A 16162-nucleotide genomic window follows, 5' to 3' on the forward strand; every position below is an offset into this window, starting at 1 on the left:
TCTTTTCTTTTCTAACTGTACATCACATGAATGCCTTACAAACCAGGGCAGGCAGAAGCTGTGAGCAACTACGTAATGTACTTTTAATGAGTCCGTATGTATTTTACAGCGTCCAAACATAAAATTATCTTCAGTTTGGAAACACGCTGGGCCTATCTTAATAGATCCTGCAAAACTATTCCATTACAGTCTCTTCCACTTTACTATCCACATTCTGACTTTACTGAAAAGATTTACTCCTCCATCTACAGCACATAAACATTTCAGATCTACCAGCTGCCACCAAAGCTAGGGGATGTTTCTGTTCACTGCAAACTGGACACAATACACAGGCAGCAAGCACTGTCATGGTAATTTTGCCCTCTAGCTCCTCTAGCTCATGAAAGGTTCACTTGTAGGTGAATCCTTGTCATTACACAGCAAGAGTTCACTGAGGGCACAGGAATCGCTCTAAGGAAGGTCAAGATAGCATCTGTCACAACATGAAGGGTGACTGGCAGACTGACTGGTCTCTGTTAATCTTTAGCAGCCTGATAAAATTAATGGTGTGTTTTCATTAGCCTTCTTGCCATCAAAATAATCCAGATATTCAACACGTCTGCTTTACAGCATGAAATGCAGCTCAGTGACATACACCGTGACCCAAAAAGCCCGACTTCAACTTCATAGGTGTTTGGGAATCAACTTCATCAGATTCAACTAATAAAGTTTAATCAAAATATTATGATATTGTCTTCACATGATGTTAACACTGAACCAACAAATGGTCAGAAAGTGAAGAATATTTATTAACAAACTAATCACCCTTTCCCTTTTAAGGATAGGAAACTTCAGCCTGGCTTACGAATTAAGATGGCAAATCCTAAATTTGACTACAACCAGAGTAAATTGTAAGTGGTGTAGAAGAATTTAAGCCCCCAATAAATCGTGAATGACAATATCTCACAACAGAAACATTTCTTGTCCAAATCAGTACAACGCTGCAGGCATTGGAAGTGTGGAAAAATACAAGGTAGGGCAACACATTTGTGTTAACACTGTACATAACTGAAACCAAGTTTTAAATGGATGGCTGGATGATGAAACTCTGTGAACTTCAAGGTGGTATACATTAACACCCAGACACAGAACACAGTATTTAACTGAGACATCCAGTGTTAGTATAGGGTATTTTGTGGTCCAGCCAGTAGCATCTTTTTCACAGTAGGGTCTATATGTAAAGGCTTTATTTTTTAAATTCAGTATTCCTCTTCTCACTATCAGATACTTCATAAACTTGAGAAGAGAAAGAGAATACCTAAAATAGGTATCTTATAGGAAGATCAAAAAATAGGTCAGCCCTTGATTACATATGTCATCGCATCAGATAATTAGATGCAATGCCATAATTACAATCTGCTATGATTTAGAAGGAAGATAAACAGCAAAGTAACTATTTGCATCACCTTTTAATATGACACAGTATTTTAATTAGATGACTCAGCATGGTATTTTCAAAGACAAATCACTGAATGTCCAGTCTGCAAAGCAGAGTTCATTTTTATTTATCTTTATTTATCTACCTTGAATGTGAAGTTAAAAAACAAATACAAAACCACAGCTAGACTGCTGATTTTTTTCGTACAGATTAAATTACTGATGACTACACTTTGTCCACATTTAATTACTGAGGAATGCACTGAGTACATTTGGCATCTAATTTCATTGATTGTCAAATGTCAATGTTAACAGATAGCCACAAATGCTCAGAGAGCGACGGCCCTGAGATTCAAGTTTATTGCATTACAAAATTTGTGTGTGTAATTCTTCACAATGCTTTTAAAAGTTTATGATGTATCTGAGACTTATGTTGTATCTGAGTTATGTTATATCTGAGCAAACTAATTGCTTCACAACCAGGAAAATGGCACTGGGGTCAGAAGGCTTTAGAAAGAGAGATGAATTTGGCTGAGCAGGGAGAGAGGCAGAGGCCAGGTCACTGACACCTAGTACAGTCACTCACTGCCCTTTGTGAAAAATAAGGAAAACAAACAAGCATAGCCTTTTGTAGCACAAAAGAACAACTTCTTAAAAAAATACCAACCAACAAAACTGCACTTAAGTTCTAGAAAGAAAAGCAAGTCAAGGCATCTGGAATTGGCACTCAGTTAATGGTTTCTTTCTTCCCAGCAGGGAGATGGCTAAAGGGTCTGTCAGAGCAGCAGCCTTACTTCCAGTAATAAAACTTTGGTTTAGTGTGGAAATAGTAGTAGTTGAACGATTGGACTAGATGATCTTGGAAGTCTTTTCCAACCTTGTGTTTCTGTGATTCTGAAACCCAGGGCTACCTTTTCCTTCATAAACTCAACAGGTTTTTATGCTCTCTCACACTGAGCATTTATCTATACGGTGAGGTATGCTAAAACTAGCATTAGAAGCATCAGAATGCTTTGATTTCAAGAAAGCACTATCATTCCCATTGTGATCTTCAGCATTCTTTGTGTGACTTCTAGATTACAAAACACAGTACCTCCAACATCACCTACCATCAACATATAACAAATCAAGTCATGCAGCCAAGCCCAAGGATCCAAGTATGAAATATGCCTCAGAGACACTAAATCCATTCAGAGGCAATATACGGACCCATGCACTCTGCTTACTACCCTCTAAAATTTATTATTCACATCTTTCAAGTCTCTCTTCACTTACTCTCATATACTCATCACCAAAACAACAAAATTAAAAAGCTTAATTTATCACATAATGAGATTCAGTCAGACAAATGCTGCTACTTATTTCAATAATTTAACTGTCTTCCTTTTTGAACAAAACATTTTTAGCTGTTAATATGCTGAAATCAAGAGCAATACTCACAGTTGCTTATAACTCCTCCGAGTGGATCACCCTTGAAATCAAACTCAATATCCATGTATTTTCCCTGCAAAAGCAACGTAGTTCAAGACTATAACTTCTGTTAAAGAAAAATGGACATTTTGGAGACATTTTTAAAAGTTCCTTGGTCATTCTTACAGGCTAAAAGAGCAAAATGCAACCTCCTGTGCACAACACCAAATTGTAGAAGCCTGAAAATGATTCAAAGCTTCTAAATTTTGCTATTTGCACAGAGATTCTCAAGCTAACTGCTTTAATACGGCTTGTGCAACCCAGTCATTTTTTTGTTTCCTCAACAAAAAGTAAGCTGCACAAACATTCAGCAGAACACTACCCCCACCCAACAGTGCTTGTGGTTGTGTAGGCGTCACCACACTTATTAAAGGAAGAATGGATGTCCAAGCAGACGTATTTGCTCAGTGCCAAACCTCCTGAGCACTCAGAATAGCGCTCAGGAGCAGCAGCAGCGATCACCACTGTTACTGTGGGTGTCTGTCCAGCTCTGCATGCTGGCCCTGTTCAAGTGATGGGTTTTTCCCATTCAACTCTTTGCTTTGTAACTCCGGAGGGCAGAGGCAACAATTAGCAGGCTGTCACCACAAAAGCCACTTCATTTGCAGCCATACTGACGCAGTGCGTTGCCTTGACTTCTGCATGACTTTTTCCGCTTTGCGCTGCTCTTTGCATCGTTTTAATTTGTACAAGGAGCACCCATCACAGTAACAGCTACGTTTAGCAGCGACAGAATGGGCTGAGCCATGCTACAAGCACAGCTCACCCCAGCAAGGAAGTGTAGAAAGATAAAGAGTGCTGGTAGGAATTCAATCCAGCTCCCCAAGCCACGCACAGAAATGATCTCACTGGTGAGATCAGAGGATAAAAACAATCTTGAAAGGAGAAGCCTTGTGTTTATCCTGCCTTACTGTGTTTGAGATATCTTGTTTTAATTACAGAACATGAAAATCAAGCACATCACATTGACTGCCTCTAAGATATTTTTAAATTTGCTGTCTATTTTGTCAAGTTTGGCTTATTACGTTCCTACTGAAACTCCATTCTTGTCCTGCTGGCAGCTGAAATAGACGAGACAGGACAATACTTGTACTTTCTTGTTTGAAGTTAATTCTGAGCTGATTCAAATTTTCGAGATAAAGAATTAAATCAGATAATTAAATCTTAATTTCCCAAGGACTGGGCCAGCTGGCTGTTTCTGGAAGTATTTTTAGCTTTGTGTTTATAAGCAAGGACTTGAAAGGCGAAATCCTTCTTGGTTGCACTTTGTCCTGGAAAGACTCCTGCTTGCAAACGCCGCCTCTTCTCTCTGACGGCTCTCCTCCTCCAGCCTGCAGGATCTCATCTCTGACAGCTGCACGTTTTCTACCCCTTTTATCCAAAAAATTGTCCTGCAGTGCCTCAGATTTCAGCCCTGACCTTGCCTCAGCGGCCACGTGCAGGGCCCACAGTGGGCACCCCTTGCTCCGTTCACAAGCAGGGCAGTGACGGCAATTATGTTTTCATTCACCGACGCGCTGTCAGATCCTAAATTCAGATCCTAAATTTCAATTATTTTTTTCTGCTCATTTCCCTTTGATTCTCAATAGATGTCTACGCCCACATCAGAAACCGACGAGACTTCCAACAAATAGGTGATACATCTTTCAAAAACGTGTCTGAATGTGGTAGTAATACTAGGAAGACATTTGGGCAGGACGTGCTACAACGTACAGAATGGCATACTGATTGCTCCTGGTCACTAGCACTCTCCAGGCACCAGGTCCTTGGACAACTATAGTAATGTTCTCTCTCCAAATGATTCATTCACTCCTTACAGATGACTTGATGGCTGATACAAGGTAAAATAAAACCTGCTGACAACACAGCATGCTCTCCCCTATAAGGAATTCAAATTAGCCTTGCAGAAAATACTTACAAATCTAGAGGAGTTGTCATTCCTCACAGTTTTGGCATTTCCAAAAGCTGGCAAAAGAGAAGAACAAATAAGACCACATCTATCAATTAAAAAAATATATATATCTTTAAAATGCTATAACATCTACGACTTTTTATACATTTAAAAGAATCCTAGACTTCTGAGAAACAATACATCACTCACTGCATTGATAGCACTCACTCACGATAGACTAAGTGTGACATTTTCTCAAAAAAACCTATGGAAGTCCAAAGCAGTTGTGTTGATGAAAGAAAATGAAAGAAAAGCATATAGGCTCAAATTATTTCGAGACAAAATTGCACCTGGATTAAGGTGAATCTTGAGTTTGAATCTTCAAATTTAAAGTCTGATGACAGAAATAATTTTTTGTATAGGAAGTTCTTCTTTCTTTTCACTTTAGAGAAAGAAATCTATGTTATCTCCCAGTACAGAAAATGATAAAAAATGGAGTCTGATTTATAAGAGCTTAAAACACCCTCTTCAGTTCGATCTAAGCTAGCTTTTTGAATAAAGCTTGGTTTTCAACTCTTCAGTTCAGGCTTCCTGACAGAGCAGTCTCTCTAAGAAGTGTCTTCCTAGGGCTATATTCAGATGGGCAGCCACCAGCTCAGAACACACACGGGACCGGAGGACATTCAAGCTCACACATTCTCAAAGCTTGGTGAGTCAACCAGGAGCGCGTCTCCTGCTTTATTAATTACAGCACTCCTACTCCAACAGGAGCCCTTATTTACTCCCAGTACTTATTTATATAGTGTACGTATCTTCAAAGATCAAACCAAGTCAATGTTATTTGGATAGAAATAAATACATTCTTTTAGGCTTCAGCAAAGTTGCATGAGTAGATTTATTCTTGATCAAAGAACTGAAGCCAAAAGGAAAAGTTTCTTGCTCCTGAAGGCTGAGGATAAGTGAAAGAATTGTTTTTAAAATCTTTATGCCTGCAATAAATCATCTTTTCAACAACCAAATCTCTGAGCTGCATTTTCTTAACACAGTGCTGAACAGTAGAGTCATTTATAACCACACGGAATCAAACACAAGCGTTCCTTTATAAAGCATGAGACACGTTCCTCAGTTTTCCCTTAAGTTCATTGTTTCTGAAAGTTAATTTACAGTTGTGACTGTAGGTTTTTCTAAAAAAAATAGAAATTTCCCGTAAGATAAATTATGCACATTTAACATTTATGTCATTTTCTTGCACTGCAGCTAGACTGAAACTGATCTACGTAACCAAAGAAAAACAAATCTAACCACAAATGCTTAATTCCTGTCTAAAATGTATATAAGCAGCCAGGCTTGCTCAGCAGCCTCCTGGTCCAAAAAGCTACATAAGCATTTACCACCGCACCAAGCAGAACAAAGAATACCTTTAAATGATACAGCACTTTTCTGTGAGCTTAGAGTATTCCTCTTGCATTAAAACAAAGATTTGTGAGCTAACATGAAATCCAATAAATTTGGCAGTCTCTGGGGAGCAACTTGGCTTTGGCAAGAAAAGCCATCACAGTACTTACACTATTTCTGTCTACATCTGAAGCTGCCTTCCAGGGATAAGAGCAGTATGGCTCTTCTCTGTGAACTCCAAATCACAGAACGTTGCAGCTCTCCATTCAGAATTAGGGGGAACAGATCCAATGACCAATAAAGGCTTACCCTGCATTTTTACATGTCTTTAAATATTAACATTTTATCTTTTGCTTGTAAGTCCTTGCAACTTGTGTTTTGTGTATAGTCACAATCACATTTTACCCATCCCAGTGCATCACTGCTCTCAACATGCTTTTATTTACCCTTCCCTTTCTTGATTATTTTTTTCTGTTCCTACTCATGTAATGAATACTTGCTCCCTATAGAATACAAACCCTTACATTTATGTATAGATAGCTAAGCAACAAATAAAATGTTGACACTCAACAGTCTGGCAAATACTGTGCGTTCTATGGCCATAGCACAACTTCTTTGAAAGCAGTTACAAGAGTTTGTCTCAGCATCACAATAGCTCAGAGAACTGTGACAAAACCCAAAGCAGGACTCAACACAATAGACTTAAATAAGCCCACAATAACCAAGGCACTTCTGAAGGCAATTATCAGACAATAGGATAAAACTGCGTGCTTTGAGGATCACATATCCTATCACCAGGAAAAATGAAGATCCTGTTTCTGGCAGCCAACCACTTCAAATTGACTAATTAAAAAACAAAAACCCAGACAATCACCAAGTCCTTCATAGGAGAGCAGGAAAGGCAGCTGTCAGGAAGACAAGCTAACAGAGACACCAGACACCATACAACAGGGAACAATAAGTTCTAGAGAATAATTGGCATCCTTGTGGATTAGGTTAGTTTTTCCTAACATCCATTTCTTGACTTTTTTTTTTTCTTCTGAAAGAAAAATAATGCTTTGCAGACAATGTTTGTTTACTAGGGCCTACAATAATATAAGTTGGAAGGAAATGAATCAGAGGGACTGAACCAAAGTTAAATCTCTTGATACAGTCAAGCATCATCAAGCCAGGGTTAGGAAAGGGTATGCCCTTAGAGAGCTGCCTGAGGAGTATGGGAAATATGACCTAACTTCCTAAGCACTTACTTCCTGAGGAAAAAATTCCATTTTTAAGAAGATCTCTCTGTAACCAAACAACTACGTGTGACTGTCTTCACAGAAAGCACCTACAGTTTCGGAAACAGAGTAAATACAAAACAACAGTGGGTAGTGCTTTCAAAGCCAACTCATCAGGGAAGCTGACAGATAGAGGTAGTACATGCTCATAACAAACATACCTTCAAGAACAGGATTTGATTGCAGAAGTTGTTCTTTCACTTGGTTAACCTCTGCTCCCTTGCCACACACAGCAGCTACATATGACATGACAAGCTTGCTTGCCTCTGTATGGGAAGAGCAAAACAAAACCACAGTAAGTATTGGCAACTGGTCATAAAGTCATTTGGAGACTTGATCTCCACCCTGTTTTCACCATACCAGACAAGAACCATAGGCATATATTATTTCACTTTTCTTCTCCCTTGGTGGACAGCTTGGGAAGGACAAAGGAACTCACCATGCCACTAGAGCCACGCCGTGACATCAGGACCCCCATTGACTTAAATTCCTAGAGCCCATCCAGGCTAAAGAAGGCACTGCTGGATACAGCACATTGCAGCTACTTCTTTGTTTAGGTTCGTGAGAAGCAGCCACTTAGGAAAGAAAACCATCTCTAGCTAACATCATGGAGTGCTTAGTCTGAATCTGAAGGTTTCAGCCTGAAAAACTAGGCCCAAGTACATTCAAGATGCAAAATTCAACCAGTTTTCCAACCTCACCAGATACACAACAGCACAGATGCAAGCACACAACATGCAACGCTATACAAATGTAATTACAACTCTGAAGTAAGCTACGAGTAAATAAATAACAGCAATTTAACATCAGTAACATTATGCAGCGAGTTTCAAAGTATAAAGTTTAGAGAAAGTCAAGGCTTCATTTAAACAATGAAACTAATTAGAAGGTATAAACTTTTAAGAAAGTCTGGAACAGTTTTTGGACTGGGTTTGTAAGGATGCCATTCACCCAAACAGACATGAAGATTTCTGAAGGAAAAATCCATCCAACCCTTATGTTTTTGTTGGTTTGGACAAAGAGCAGCTGAGAAAGGACTCTGTTTATAAACAGAATCTGTGAAGTTCAGTATGATGTAAGATAGTGAAATTTGAGGCAACGTCAGCTGACATACAATGTAATGACTAACAGCTGGAATCCCTATCAACTCAACCCAATTGCCATAAAAAAGCCCATTACTTGCTATTCAGAGATCTGTTACAAATTTAAGGGTTTCATTTCAGGAAAAAACTGACAAACAAGTTATCCCTTGGATTTGATTCTTCCCTATTTAATCAAGCTTGTTTGCTGGTATTAAATGTCTATTCTACACTGGAAAGAAAACCGAGCAAGCTTGTGACACAAGGAAACAAGCAAGCAGAAACCAGCGGTGTCCATCTAGACTCCCATCTCCCTTAACCACACAACTCCTCAAGCCCAGCTGTCTTTTCTAAAAATCCCTTTCCTTCAGAGCTTGGAGTTACCAAGCAGTTCAGTACGAAATACTTGCTAAAGCAGTCAAAACCTCTGAGGAGAGCTACTCAGTCAAAGAGAGGAAAAAGCACTGAAGCAGCAAATAAGCTATCATAAAATAACATACAATAAGAATACATACAATGGCCTTAAGATAGGCGTTGAACATGACTGAGAAACAGAATAAATGCAATTTCCTTTATTAGGAACTCTGTTTCACTGAATGAAGACACAAGGAAGTGAATCATCAACTTAGCATCTAACAGCACTTAAATATGCTACTCATCTTGATAGAGTTCCATGTTTTCCTGCACAGTGTTACTATCAATTATCGATACAAACACACAGTGAAACGAGTAAAACCTGAACAAACTAAGGAAAACAAGTGACAACAGTTCAGTTTCAATTCTCTCAGCCCAAACACACCAAATGTTCAGGCTACCAACACTGTATGTTCTAAAAGCATTATATAGCATCTGTACTACCAAATCTGTTTCTTCACTTCAATGAATTTCTCCACTCTCCTCTATTTTCTTTGCATTAAAAACTTAAGTCCTCAGCTATTAGCTCAACTTGAGCATCCACGATTACATCAAATATTAAAGAGACAATGTCACAAATTACGAGTTCATTATTGACTTGGATTTCAAATCATGCTCTTATGCTATTCAGTACTTACCTTTATAAAGAAGGAATAACTCATATCATGTCCCAAATCTCAACCTACCAGACTCCTCTTTACAAATAGAGAAGTTCAGAAACTCAACCACTCTTACATCCTTCAATTGAATAAATACATTAATAAAAGTGCCCTTCAGCTGTTTGAGAACTTACTGATCCTGAGAAAATAAAAAATTAAACAGTTTTGGTAAAGAACTCTTTTCTGATGTGTGAAATCCTAGACAGAATCCATAATAATCATATTACCAGGAACTTGCTTTTTTAATATATACTCTTATTGAACACACAAATGTTTTCATGCCATTGAACTGGAAGAAAAGGATTAAATCACAAGATTTCAAGACATTTTAAGTGGCTGCCACTAATCAGACAAAGGAGAACAAGACATCACTCATGAACAAAGCAAAAGCCAAAGGCATTTATCTCAACACTATAAAGATAAAGCCCATGCTTCACATTGTTGCCCAGCAGGAAAAAGACTGATGAGATTTCCAAGGAAATCAGCTATTGGTATGAATTTTCCTTCATTAACACGTGACAGGACTATGTCATGGCGACAGCATGGAAAAACATGAGTTTAGGGAAGATCACCCCTACAGCGACATAGATGACCGCATTCATTTTCTACAGTGGCCTGACACAAAAGCACATCAGTACCTCTCAGTTCTTACAGCTTCCAGCATCACTTTGCAACAGACAATTGTGAATGCTTCTGAATGAGGTCAAAGTGGATTATTACCTGTTTTTCCAGCTCCACTCTCTCCTGTAATAAGAATACACTGGTCTTTGTCTTGGTCCCTTAAAGATCGATACGCTTCATCTGACAAAGCAAAGCTGCAAGAGAAAAGAACCAATTAAGAATGAGATATAACAGATAGCAACAACAAGTATGATTTGTCCTTCACATCCACACAGAAAAAAATAAAATATTCAAGCAGAGGGTTCTGTAAGCGCTAAGGCTTCCCATTTCCAGAATAAAAGACCCACAGAAGCAAAATGGATACTTTGGCTCATTGTTTTTTTCAGGCTTTTCCCCAGGAAAGGGGAAGCAAAATCTGTCCTACATGTTTTTATGCAGACAGAAAACTCAAACTGATGAAGTTTGAGGGAAATTTAGGTCACACTCTTCAATGAGCAACATGTCAATGCGATGGGACATGGCCAATCTGAAGATGTTGAGAAAAAGGAAACAGGAGAATCCTTAACATTAACAGTATCATAAGCTTCAATTTCTACCCTGACAAGTATGAAGACATCTCTGAACCTGAAAAAGTATTGAGCATTTTAAGCATTTGGGGGTATTATTGGATTTCTGTGCAAATATGCAGAAGTGTTTCCCAGTGTGTTCTTAGCAATCTAATGGCAAAGTCATACTGTGAAATCAAAGAATACTGTTATATATAAAGAACTGTTATAAATAAAGAATTAGCAGCTTTCCTACATCAACAATATACTTCAATGGAACACAGAACATTGCAAGTCTGAAACTCCTGGGCTGCAATCTGGATCCAAATGTGCTTTGTTGCCATGCAGCAACATGTATTTTGTATTTTGGAGAAATACAAATGTGTTTTTTATATTCGGGCTTTCCTAAGTTGTCATTTTAAGCCAGAGAAAGAATAGCATTGACTTTGGTTCAGCTGCGTTTTCCAGCTGATGGAACAAGGCATTCTGGATGCAGCACAAGAACTCATTGCAAAAACTTAAGCGGTATCTACAAAAAGACATAAAAGCAAAACCCAAATAACAGGGCACACTCACAGCACTAAGCAAATTCAAGAAATATGCTAGCAAATCTGCTATCAAAACAAGGCATAGTTTTACATGAAATAAACATCCATTCATCAGACCAAGAGCTTTGTTTGATTGCTGTTCCCCATAAAATGATGTGTTGGTATTTATTTCAAATCGGATATAGTTCATTATTTACAGCAAACAAACCACGGTTCCAAAACAGCAAATAACTCACAAGACAACATGAAATACACAGTGGTTACAGATTTGATGCATGTTTTAGAAACTAATTCTATAGCAGCTCAGGAGCTTTGCATTCTGCTGACAACTGCAGAGATACCAAGTCTTGGTTTTGCATAATGTAGCCATGCAGAGTTTTCACAGGAAACCACAGCTTTCTGAAAAAAGCAAGCTCTTTGACATGAAACTAGCTATGGTTAGCATGGGCAAAGTGATCCATGCTCAGCTTCTTCGAGAGACACTACTGCTACAGCTCAAAAGCTTTAAACATTAAACCTGTGTATGCTCAAATCATTTCGTATCTATTTCTTTTTCACTAGCTAACATTGCCCCTTGAGCTCAGGCAGCTCTTCCTTCAGGCTACTCCTCCTCAGAGGTGTCAGGAGAATGTCATACTTCCCCAGTTATTTACCAGGTGCACACTCTCTACTCCCTCATCCTTCATCGCTATTAGATTCATCTCTCTCTTCTTTTTAAAGCTGCACCATGTTCTGAGCTCAGCCATCCAGCAAGAGCCCTGCACACCAGGTGAGCAGCGTTCCAAGAAGGTTGGAAAACAGGTCACGAACACCTTCTGCCTCCTTCCCTATGAACACATCATCCCTGCCCTTCCTCCCTAGCTCCCGCCAGTGATGCTCATGCCATCGATTCCCCACTCTTTGTGCTCCTTCCGTCCTCCTTTCTGCACAAGGGCTCCTCCGTTGCTTTCCTTATAGCTTACGTTGTCTCAGACTCTAAACTGCAATTCTCCCTACACAGCTGGGCTATGCATTTACCAAGCACAAAGAGAGGTCACTACTCCATCTGATACACTTACCATTGAACCAGAATTAAAACTGATCTCTCAAAGCTTACTACTGCTGTGGTGATTGAAGCATTTCGATGCGGTAGTTCAACCAGAGGTGAAAATGTGTTTACGAGAAAGTAGAAGGCTGTAATGTTTTTAGCATTACAACAAAGTCAGCCTGTGCCATGGCCAACACACTGGAGAACTAGACAAAAAAAAAAAAGACTTTTCTGCTGCCGAGAGACCATGACACAATTTCTGGCATCTGCTTAACTGACCCAAATCCAAGCTACAGTAGCAAAAACACTTTACCAGACTCTCTTACAGGATATATTTAGGAAATGAATAATATTTGCTGAACGCTGCTGCAGATATACTTGAACTGAAGTACATGAACTGTATGCATGCCGTACACATGAACTGAAGAGCACAGTGCAGGGTGTTCAGACAGGCTCATCCCAGCACACACATAACTTCAATCATCATCCTTTTTGCAAGGAAAAATAAAGCAGTGAGATTGAGAGGAAAGGAAAGAAATGCAACTGCAATAAGCATTCAATGGACATGTGTGAGGCCATTAATGACAGTGCCATGGAGCCATGGGTTTGACTGGAAGCTGGCTTTCAGCAGGAAGGTGAGGCTTCCTGCATTAAGTGCTAGAAAGAGACATGAGAAGCTGGGGAGAGAGCGGGACTCCAGCCAGCCCTGATCTGCCCCAACCCAGCCAGGGATGCTGGGCATACATTCGCTTCTACTCCACTGTTCTACATCAAAGCAGAAGTTTCACAACTGTATCAGATATTCTCCACTCCAGACCGAAGAAAGAAAGAAGTCAACTCATTTTAGAAGAAGTTTCACAGAGGTGCTTATTAGAAGTTGCCTCAAACTTACCTCTGAGGTTTCAACCACTGCTCCAAGAATTCAATTTGAGGAGGCAAAGAGTATATAAATAACAGCATTTAAGGCTTTGTCTTGCTGGCATTGCATAAACAGCATTAGGCACATTTACATCAGAGCCTGAACAAATAACATTATTTCAAAGAAAAAGAGAGAATAACACATTTGTCATGTCAACTTTAGTGGCACAGCACTGCTTCACAGTCCTTCATATTTATTATCTTCTTCTGTTGTTGCATTAAAAAAGCTTCAAATCTTTTTGTTTAAACTCCACTTCTTCCAAAAACGTTATGTCACACTACTCCTTATTTACTACAAACACACTAAATAATCTCATTTAAGGCCATTTGAGCTTAACATATTTTGATGATCTGGAGACAGCAAAGAATCCCTCTCCCCCTCTGCCTTGCAGCAATGTGAAGAGGCGCAGCTCTGGAAGCCAACATCTACAGCTGCAGCTTTAGGCCACATTCTGTGCTCTGACCCACCTCACAATTACAGAGCCCAAGCAAAATTTTCAAAATAGTTCATAATTTAAGAAGTAGTTATAACCCATGTGTTTTGAATTAAATGGTGAGTGTGTCAGCAGTGTCATTTCCCATACCTTATAATAAACTCTCCTTTGATTTTTAGGTTTTTACGAGAGATGACAACACTTTCCTACCACAGTAAACGCAGAACTATTTACTGGAGTTCTCTTTTAGCTGGGATTTAAGTATAGAAGCAGTTTGAAGTCAAAATGGCACCCACACCTACACAAGTTGCAGGCTCTGCCTTTTTATAGCACCCATTTCTTTGGCCACACCGCTCCAGATGGCCTGATGGGCCGGCAGAGAATCACACAGAATCACTAGTCCAAACCCTGAAACGTGGACATGCAGTGAAGCAGCAAAGAAGGGTTTCCAAGAGGCTCAGGCAGCACCTCCTCTGCTCGAGCAGTGGGGTCAGCCCAAAGCAAGGCTCAGTGAAGCAAAAACTTAGCCCTCTTCCATCGCAGTCTTCCTTGAAGCCAAAAACATGAGGATGAGCGCTCCTCAGCTATCAGCACTTCCATCTCCCCACCACCACTTCAATCCTTCCTCTCTCTTCCCTCAGCAATCTGCACCACTAGTTAACGTTACCTGAAACTCAGGCATGAAAGCCATTGTCTCTGCCTCATCCTTGCTGGTGGTTGCTTTCCACTCTCAGTCAGTCCCTTTCTTAAAGCATCCACTGGTCAATCCTGGCCTGCCAGCCCTATCACTGCTTTCAAAGGAAACTCAGAAGGCCTTCCTTCTTGGCCCTTCCATTCCCCAGGACCACTTCATTGCTACCTAGCCACCTCCAAACACGTGGACAGGGTATACACGACATGTCAGCACATTATCATTGCAAAGTACGCACTATGCTGCACTAAAAAAGAGCTACAGCTAAATTTAGATTTTACATACTGTTTAATGTGAACTTCACATCAAATGTAATGTACATCTTTCTGCAAAGTCTAACGGAGAAGGGTATTTTTTAAGTTCCTTTCCTTTATGAGTGCAGAGAAGTGCTCTGCGACAGGATGACAACAAAGCAATCTCCACCTCTCACAGTGAGTTAAGGAAATGCATCAGACTGGTTGGTCCTGATGTACGCATATAAAAAGGAACCAATAACCAGGGACAGGAGAAATAGAAGCACATTTTATAGAGAGCTTTCAGGCTTTATGCTGTAAATCACCACTATTCATCACATTCCAGCCCCCCCCAGCACCACCGAAGCCCAGTGAAAGAACCACCATTGGGGAAAAACAACTATAAGAGATTATTTGCATCCTTAGCTCCTAGCACAGAACTGTTTAATCTAATTGCCCCATGGATAACAAGTGTGGCCCCATTTTCCATCATTACAAGGTGCCTCCTGTCAGCCCCTTTGACACACGTGGAGAGAGGAGGCTGTCAGCCTGCCACAGGCCTGAATGGAGCAGCAGCTGATGGAGCAGCGCCTGGGACAGCCCCGCACAGGCGAGCAGCTGCTCTATGAGCCAGGGGAAAAATGAAATGAGCTTAAGCACCAGGATAAAGAGGTGCACTAAGACAGATGGAAAGGCTTTTCTCCTCTTCAGAATGCTTCTGCATCTTTAAGCCTACTTTGTTTTCCCAGTGAGAACAGAAAATTGTTTTATCAACAATACTATGTGGCTAATATACACAGGGAAGCATAGCTCCTGCATTTCCTTCCCCACTTGGCTATTCATGCTGGCAGCTGTGATATTCTGAGACACAGAACAAAGCCCAGAGCTGAATAAATCAGCCTAGCTATTTGTGAGGAGCAGCCAGAATCTATGGAAGGGACAGGAGAGAGGGACAGACAAAACCACTCTTGATTTTCAAGAGTAAAGCACTTTAAAACACAGCCTAATGCTAAACCAGAGACATTTTCTGTTCTAGTGAACTGGGAATGTAATATACACCCACAAATGCTCTCTGGAGATCCCTTCTTCCTCAGGATGCAGCAGCTCTCAGGCGCACTTCAAACACAGTGCCGGCCCAGCTGGGCGGACAAGTCCCTTCCCCTCCCTGGGGACAGGACATGTTTCCCCTGCAAGCCAGCAGGATTCTTCCTTCTTGGTTTTAATCACCTCCTTTCTACTCAGTGAGGGTTGAAAAGATGCCTTTTTTTGGAAAGGTCTTTCCCCTGCACCTTACACAGAAGACACAAACACAACATGTGACTGTCTGCCTACTTCAGCAACATCTTAAGGCATCCCTCCGGGGCTGCACAATACTGTGATGGAAAAGAAGCAAGCACAAGGAGTGCACAAGCTAGCTGCGATGTAACCTCCCTTCAGCCACTGGACAAAAGGACTCTGAAGACAAAGATAACTGCACCTCATTCTAATCCAGACCGTATGACAGACCCCCCCTTTAAATTTCAGCACAGTAACAACCCCAATAA

The 16162-nt window shown here is 40.2% G+C and overlaps 1 protein-coding gene across 5 annotated transcripts in view; it reads right to left on the minus strand.

Moving 5' to 3' along the window:
• MYO1B (myosin IB) overlaps window positions 1-16162 on the minus strand; it is a 104046-nt gene that overhangs the window by 42070 nt on the left and 45814 nt on the right. For all 5 annotated transcript variants that reach the window (XM_048953461.1, XM_048953459.1, XM_048953463.1 and 2 more), the window contains 4 exons: window positions 10322-10416; window positions 7611-7715; window positions 4805-4851; window positions 2857-2920 (listed from right to left, as the gene is read on the minus strand). In XM_048953461.1, coding sequence (XP_048809418.1) covers window positions 2857-2920; window positions 4805-4851; window positions 7611-7715; window positions 10322-10416 — 311 coding nt within the window. The remainder of the gene's footprint in view (window positions 1-2856; window positions 2921-4804; window positions 4852-7610; window positions 7716-10321; window positions 10417-16162) is intronic.

The sequence above is a fragment of the Lagopus muta genome, chromosome 8 (genome assembly GCF_023343835.1).
Source record: "Lagopus muta isolate bLagMut1 chromosome 8, bLagMut1 primary, whole genome shotgun sequence".
Lineage (NCBI taxonomy): Eukaryota > Metazoa > Chordata > Aves > Galliformes > Phasianidae > Lagopus > Lagopus muta.